This window comes from Silene latifolia, chromosome 7 (assembly GCF_048544455.1).
Source record: "Silene latifolia isolate original U9 population chromosome 7, ASM4854445v1, whole genome shotgun sequence".
In the NCBI taxonomy this organism is placed as follows: Eukaryota; Viridiplantae; Streptophyta; class Magnoliopsida; order Caryophyllales; family Caryophyllaceae; genus Silene; species Silene latifolia.
Window position 1 is genome coordinate 64908160 of NC_133532.1, and position 7563 is coordinate 64915722.

General features: G+C 37.7%; 1 protein-coding gene across 2 annotated transcripts in view; it reads left to right on the forward strand.

Annotated features, from left to right (window-relative positions):
* The window catches only part of LOC141592278 (piezo-type mechanosensitive ion channel homolog), a 31078-nt gene extending 23736 nt beyond the window's left edge, over positions 1–7342 (forward strand). For both annotated transcript variants that reach the window (XM_074412876.1, XM_074412877.1), the window contains exons 16-21: positions 295–690; positions 1975–2133; positions 3671–4177; positions 4933–5068; positions 5154–5298; positions 6851–7342. In XM_074412876.1, coding sequence (XP_074268977.1) covers positions 295–690; positions 1975–2133; positions 3671–4177; positions 4933–5068; positions 5154–5298; positions 6851–6986 — 1479 coding nt within the window. In that variant the 3' untranslated portion in view covers positions 6987–7342. The remainder of the gene's footprint in view (positions 1–294; positions 691–1974; positions 2134–3670; positions 4178–4932; positions 5069–5153; positions 5299–6850) is intronic.
* The last annotated feature ends 221 nt before the right edge of the window (positions 7343–7563 follow it).

Below are 7563 nucleotides of genomic sequence, written 5' to 3' on the forward strand. Positions count from 1 at the left end.
AAAACTGTGCATCCTGCCAAACTTACAGTTCTTTTTCTTCTAATTATGATCATAAAATAGACTAATACTAGGAGCAGCAGAGAATTTAGTATAATTGCTAGAATTAAAAAAATGACGGAAACAGTTGTGATTATGATGTTGCCAATTTCATTGTTTCTAGACATTTGTGATAGTACATTCCTAATGCTATTTGCTTCATTGCAATAGTGAATGGAATTATTTGGACTAGTGACTGTTATGAACATGTTGTGCTGACCAACATCTTTGTAACTTTCGTTATTTGCTTGTTTGCAGGTCATTTTCTTTCTAATAGTGGTCGATCGAATTATTTACCTGTGTTCATTTGCCACGTGGAAGGTTCTGTTCTACCTTTTCAACCTGGTCCTTTTTACATACTCTGTTACCCAATATGCGTGGAATATGCAGCCCTCCCCACCCTATGCTGGAATATTTGCACTCCGTGCCATTTTCCTGACTAAAGCAGTGTCCCTAGCACTCCAAGCCATACAAATTCGATACGGGATGCCGCATAAAAGTACGCTATATCACCAATTTTTAACCAGCAAAATTTCAAGGGTTAATTATCTTGGCTACCGAATCTATCGTGCTCTTCCTTTCCTTTATGAGTTGCGTTGTGTGCTTGACTGGTCATGTACAACAACATCGTTAACGATGTATGATTGGCTAAAGGTAAAGTTAGATTGTTTTGCAATTTAATGATACAAGTCGTGCCTTTCAGTGTACTTATGTATGATTCTGTGGTCTGCCAATCAATGCTTTTCATTTTGTGTAAGTCTAGCTTATATCTCTTAATGTTTTGTGAACTGCGTTCTGCTGGCCCCATCTTTTTTGTGTCTGACATTCTGTACCTAAGGTGCAAAGGTTTTGAAGGTTATCCCGAGTGCATTTCAAGATGGTAATAATGGTATCCTTCGTTTTGAAAGGCGAGTGCCTCATAGGCACGAAGCTCACTGTGGGGGTGTTTGACTGTTTGGCCTTGCTTATATAAAAGAGTGTTTCCTTTTTAAAAGGAATTATTTCATAAACTACTACTTAAAAAATTTTGAGTGTTCGATCAAATTTTTAAAAACTGTTTTTTAAAAGGAATTAGGTTTGGCCAATTAGGGACAATTTTTTTTTGTTTTGCTTTTAAAACTCTCACATTTATCCCAAAGCATCATCATTTGAATGAAATTTGTACTGAAGAAATTTGGAAATATTATGTATATTCACACAAATATTATTTTTGGCATGTGATTGATTCTTGTGAATACAAAAGAAAAATTAGAAGTAGAAGTAGAAGCACCAATTTGCTACTTCTATTTCTAGTCGGTAGTTATTAGTTTTTGGCTTTTTAAAAATAGTTTTAAAATCCCTAAAATTAGTGTTGGCCCAACTTCTATTTTATCCATTTACAAAAGCACTTATAAAGCTAGGCCAAACAGCCTCTATATTTGCAAACAAATTTTTATCCCCTAATGAAATTTCGCTGCCACACTGCCTTTTTTTGATTTTTAAGAGTAACATGATTAAAAGTGGGGATTAACGTGACAAAGCGAAGAGAGTAATAAAAGTAGGAAAAAAATTGGAAATTTTCATAGTATTGCAGCTAGCTACTCCTTAGCCTTTTATGGTGTGTTGAGACTTGAGATGTTTCGGTTAGTACCTCACTGAGCAGTGATCTTACAAAGCACCGAAGGCACATTTCTTGTAAACTAAGGTAGTATTGACCATGTTCATGGTGCAATGGTAGTGATCATGTCATGGTGATCTGACAATTGATTCCAAAATCAAGTTTCAAAGATTTATGCCTATTATTTACTGCCCTTGGAAGCTTGGTCTTTTGAAGTAATATATACATGCAGAGTTATCTTGCCATCTACCAATTTAATGGTTAAAACTATAATTTTGTTATGGTTCCTTTGCTGCACCTATAAAATCACATTCGCGCTCTAACTATGCTGTGTCATGCAGCTGGAGGACATCAATGCAAGCTTATATCTTGTCAAATGTGATGCCATTTTGAATAGAGCAAGTCACAAACAAGGAGAAAAACAAACAAAAATGACCAAGCTATGCAATGGGATCTGTCTCTTCTTCATTTTGATATGTGTTATCTGGGCTCCAATGCTGGTAAGAAGTTGGTAAAGTTATTGCATTTCATTGGTTAGCATATGTTGATTTTAATAGGAATAATTATAATAGTTGAGCCTCAACCATCACCTTAAGGTTTTGGTTGAGATGGTTCATCTATCATGGTATCAGAGCCATCGTGACCTTTGGTCACGGGTTCGAATCCTGGCAACCTCAAAACTCCTCAAAAACTCTCTTCGAAGTGGAATTCCAGCACACGGTACGGGGGAGCCGGTGCACAACTAACCACTCTTCTTCAAGCCCAATGGGCATTTGAGTGAGGGAGCGTAACAAAAGTAATTATAATAGTTGGGCCTTTTTATAAAAATTAAATGATTACTTTACTTGGCTGTGATTGTTTTTTGCCAGCCAATCCTGGTTTTTTAGCCTACGTAGGCTGTAGGAATCAAAATATGATTTAAGAAATTATTACTGACGTCTCCTTAATTTTTCTCCCAGCCACAAAACTTTTCTCCTAAAGGTTTAAGATTTTGGTCGGTAATTGCATACTGTGATGAGTTCTTTTTGCCCAGCATTAGTTATAAAACAAATTAACATTGGTTTTGCCAGGTTTTTGGCCACATGTTCGCGTGACTTTTCATTTTTCAATGTTCTCTATTGAGTGAGGTTCAATATGAACATTGTTTTCTTTTGATTTCAGTCAATTCTCTTCATGTTAACTGTTAAGAGCTCCTATAGTGTGGTTTACTCACATGTGACTATGTGGGTGTCCCACATTGGCAAAATGAGGAGGGAGTTCACTACTTTATAAACCAAGGAGTTACTACTCCTATCACCCACTTGGTTTTAGGATGGAACTTTCTTGGGCTTATGAACTGGCCTTATCCTTTTTTTCCCATCTGGTTGAAGTCTACTTCTTATCTAGCCTTCTGCACCCAATACCCTGCACAATCCCTCCCCCATTCGACCACCCCTGACTCATCTAGAGATTATGATACTTTAGTAACTTTGTATCCACATCTCTTAACCACCCAAGCCAGATACACATTTGTTTTTGATGGTAAATTATGACGTAATAGATAAAAAAGGCTCACAAAAGTTGGTTTCACTTCTTTATCAGGAAGTATCAGTTGCTCTGTTATAAATTATAAGCTATACGTATGCAAGAAAGAAAGCAAATAACGCACAGATTTAGGGTGGTTCACCAACGATGTGTTAGCTACGTCCACCGTGCAAAGGAGAGGAAAATTTTCTTGATCTGGAGGAATTACAAATTACAAAATAATGATGACAGCTAGGTTATGACCTAGGGAGTTTATATAGTTCTCTCTAAGCCTAATTAGATGTGGAAACATGAAGCCCAGAAAATAAGCCGAACCCGATAACTCTAGCACAAAACAACAGCTACAATAAGCGAGACCGTCGTGCTAGGCCGTTCGAAAGGGGACTTAACAAAGTCAAGGTGTATTCTAACATGCTCGAGGCAACTCTCGACACAATATTCATTATGGATAATTTGGAAATAGTTTTTTCGTTTTATGATGTAAATCAAAGTGGAAATTTTCTTTATATGCAGATGTATAGCAGTGGCAATCCGACAAACATTGCAAATCCTATAAAAGATGCCACTGTTCAGGTTGATATTAAGTCAACTGGCGGTAGGCTGACCCTGTTCCAAACAACTCTATGTGACAAGCTGGAGTGGGATGAGGTCAATGAGAATGCTGACCTCGATCCTCAAGGTTTCTTCACTACATATAACAAGGATGACGTTCAGTTAATTTGCTGCCAAGCTGATGCTAGTACCCTTTGGCTGGTCCCAGAAGTGGTTCAGAAGAGCTTCGCTAAGTCTATTGATGTTGACATGGAAATAATTTTTTCATGGGTGTTCCATAGGGATAGGCCCAAAGGCAAAGAAGATGTGAAATATGAACGAATTCTTGGTATAGAGTCTGACCTTCCAAGAAAGTCTGACGTGCAGGCTGTTTTCAATGGCACTATGAAGAGTTTCCGAGTTTCTAACATTTCTTCTAGATACTTCCGAGTTACAGGTTCTGGGGATGTAAGACCGTTTGAACCAGAGGTACATATTTTGCTCAACTTGAATCTTGTTATTTGGCTTGTCACATGGTACGACCTCCATCCCAAATTTATTGTCCCAGTTGACTTTGGCAGTCAACTGGCCTGAGATGTAGCTTTTGAGAGAGAGTGCATTTGCTGAACGGTTCTCAAAGATGATCAATTTGTAACCTTTTTGTAAACACTGGAGGATTCTTCTTAAGGGAGAGATTTATACTCCATATAAGGGGTTTCAGCTTGTTTAGTTTGGATAAAAGTCACAATTTTCACGTGCTTTCCAAATTTCATTATTATTTTTTAAAATTTACTTTGAGCCGCTATCTGAGTTGATGATATACATTTCAAAGTTGTCATCTTTTGACAATTTTACTCAGATTGTCTTTTCACCTTGTGGTTTCTATGAGGTCCTGATAGAAGTTGTGTACTCCATCTCCCCTTCACTTTCCCTTTAATTATCTCAGTATCTCAGCGACCCTGCCTTAGAACATCTCTATCTAAACAAGCTTTAAATGGAAAGTTTTCAGAATGGATAATATGAAGAACAATCTCGTGAAGCCGCTGACCCTGATCTTTTGAGAATAATCGTCTATTTTTATTTGGTATTTCCATATTAGATTTTCATTTTCTTTAGCTTCTAGAGGCTCTTGGAGTTACTGTAATAGGTGTGCGCATAATAAAATCTTGCTTATGCTATTAATGAGAGTACAGCCACTGCAGCTTGATCCAAGAGTTTTACGTTCTTGAATTTCTCTGTTACAGGTAGTTAGTGCAGATCTTATTATTAATCGTCAGAATTCAGAGTGGTGGTCATTCTATGATATCAATCCACTAAATGTCACCGAGTGTAAAGGACTCACTGGGCCATCTGCAATCGTTGTATCAGAAGAAACGCCACGTGAGTATAAAAAAAGCTCCTTAAAATTACTGAAATATGAAATAGTAACTTATTTTGCTGCTTTTTTTTTTCACATTTGAACCAGAGGGTATTTTGGGAGATACTTTGAGCAAGTTCAGCATCTGGGGACTCTACATCACATTTGTGCTTGCAGTCGGCCGTTTCATTAGGCTGCAGTGCTCGGATTTGAGGATGAGAATTCCTTTTGAGAACCTTCCGTCCTGTGACAGGTGACATTACTTTTTGCTTTCCAGCTTTTCAACTGTAGTCGGATTAGTGTTAGGTTTTATGATGTGCTCTATTAAAGATTCTATGATCTTGCCATCTTAGTTGTGGCTACTTTACTTTATGGTTGAATTATCTGATAGCGTAATGTTTGTATGGGCAGTATATTGAAAATGTTATGATTCCTGAGTTCTTCAATTCGGCTGTGTTCCAACTTATCAACACAACACTCGCACAAACACGATACGCCACAACTGTTATGCTTGAAACTGAAACACACACTAGTGCTCAACACTTGGGGTTCGAGTTCGAGTAACACAGGATTTGTGTGAGGGCCTAAGGGGTCGGTATGGGTAATGTAGGATTTGCGTAAGACCCAAGGGATATAGTTGTGCATGTCACTCCAACGCACACACACTCGTGCCCGACACCCGAAGTCAAGTCTGAGTAATGTAGGATTTGCGTAAGACCCAAGGGATGAGTTTGGGTTTAGTCACGAAGTAGTTGTACTGGACACTCCGACACACACTCTTGTCTGACACTCCTAATCTAGTATGAGTAACATAGGATATGCATAAGGGCCTAAGGGGTGAGTATGAGTCCTCACTTAGTCAGTACACTCCTTTTTATACAACACTAAGAAGTAAGAACTCTTCTCTTTCATGTATCTGAAGCAGTGTTACTAGCCAATGTGAAAATTTAAATGTGGATACTCCTACACACGGATTCATATCTGAATAATACAGGATATGGGTAAGGGATGACCATGGGTACCCACTAGTCACTTGTTCACGATGATAAAAACATACGAATTCAGTTCTGTTCGTTATAAGGAAGTAGAGTCTAGAACTACGGCAGAGAGTAAAATGTGGACATCTTTAAACAGCCTCCAAAAAGACATGGCAAAACTTTAACAAATAGCTTGCAATCTTGCATTATGAGGTTTCTGACTGCTTTACAAAGTGATTGTAATTGTAATGCTAACTTTGTCTTGTTCTCAGAAGGTTACATGTATTCAGTGTTTCTTCTTGGGATGCACATGTCTTGCATTTACAAGCGTCATTTTTTGAATGGCCCCATTCATGGCAGTTCCTAGCTATCGTATGAATCCGTTGTCTATATAATGGTCAGAGTTATTTTGCTGTTGGAAGTGTAGAACACAATAAATAAAACACAAATTATTGAATAAGACGGTGATGTTCCTTTCGTAAAAAAAAAAAAAAATTCTTACTGGTCTTTATAAAAAGGGACCCTCTCATAGGGTGAGATTCACACAATATAAATAAACACTTTTTTTCTCCCTTGTGCCTTTTAATCCTCCTGTCGAAAGGTATTTTCAACATTTGTATGTCATTATGTCTCTATTTCAGTTGTTTACATTTTGATATGTTTTCTCTCTCTACCTTTTGACTCTTGATTTAGTTTATATTGACGGTTTTTAATTATGATTTATGTTATAGCTAACTCAAAACCATTTTGAGACGAAGTCTCAGTTATTGGTATTTTTGGTAACTCTTTTGTGCAAAGTAGTTAAATGGGAAGTGATTATGTTTGCAGGTTAATAGCAATGTGTGAGGATATATACGCGGCAAGAGCGGAAGGGGAACTTGGAGTGGAGGAAGTCCTATATTGGACTTTGGTTAAAATTTATAGATCACCACACATGTTGCTCGAGTATACCAAACCCGATTAAGTTGGCACTAGTGCTTCACTTGCAAATACATGCATGATTGAGGAGATGCATCAAGTTTTGTTCGAATGACGGGGTTATGCCTGTGAGCTAAAACACCGCCAATCTGCTCTTCAGAAGATACTCATTGAGATATATATTCAGGATTGTTATACAGTTCAGGCAAATTTGTATATAAAGATAGGGTGGAATTATGTAATTTATGAGAAACTGTTAATTTTTGATGTAAGGCCCTTCCTCTTGTGTGAATCTTGTCTTCGAGGCAGCACTTAGATAGTTACCTTGTAAACTATTACATACAGTTGTTGGCCTGTTGCTGTTCTAAAGCCATTGAAAGGGAAAGGAAACTGAAAAACAAATAGAGAGTATAGAAAAGGGCTTAAGATGCACTATCATAAAAGATAGTTACCTTAGTTACCTTTTCTTTCCTGTTTTCTGATTCGGATAAAATTGTTAACAGATGAACAAAGTGCTCTTGCTACTCACCTTGCCCTACCGCCATCATTGACACTCCTTCCCTTCACTCGAAACACCCTCAGGTAGCTAGCTCTCTAGTATGTCCCCACCCCCACTGCCGTCA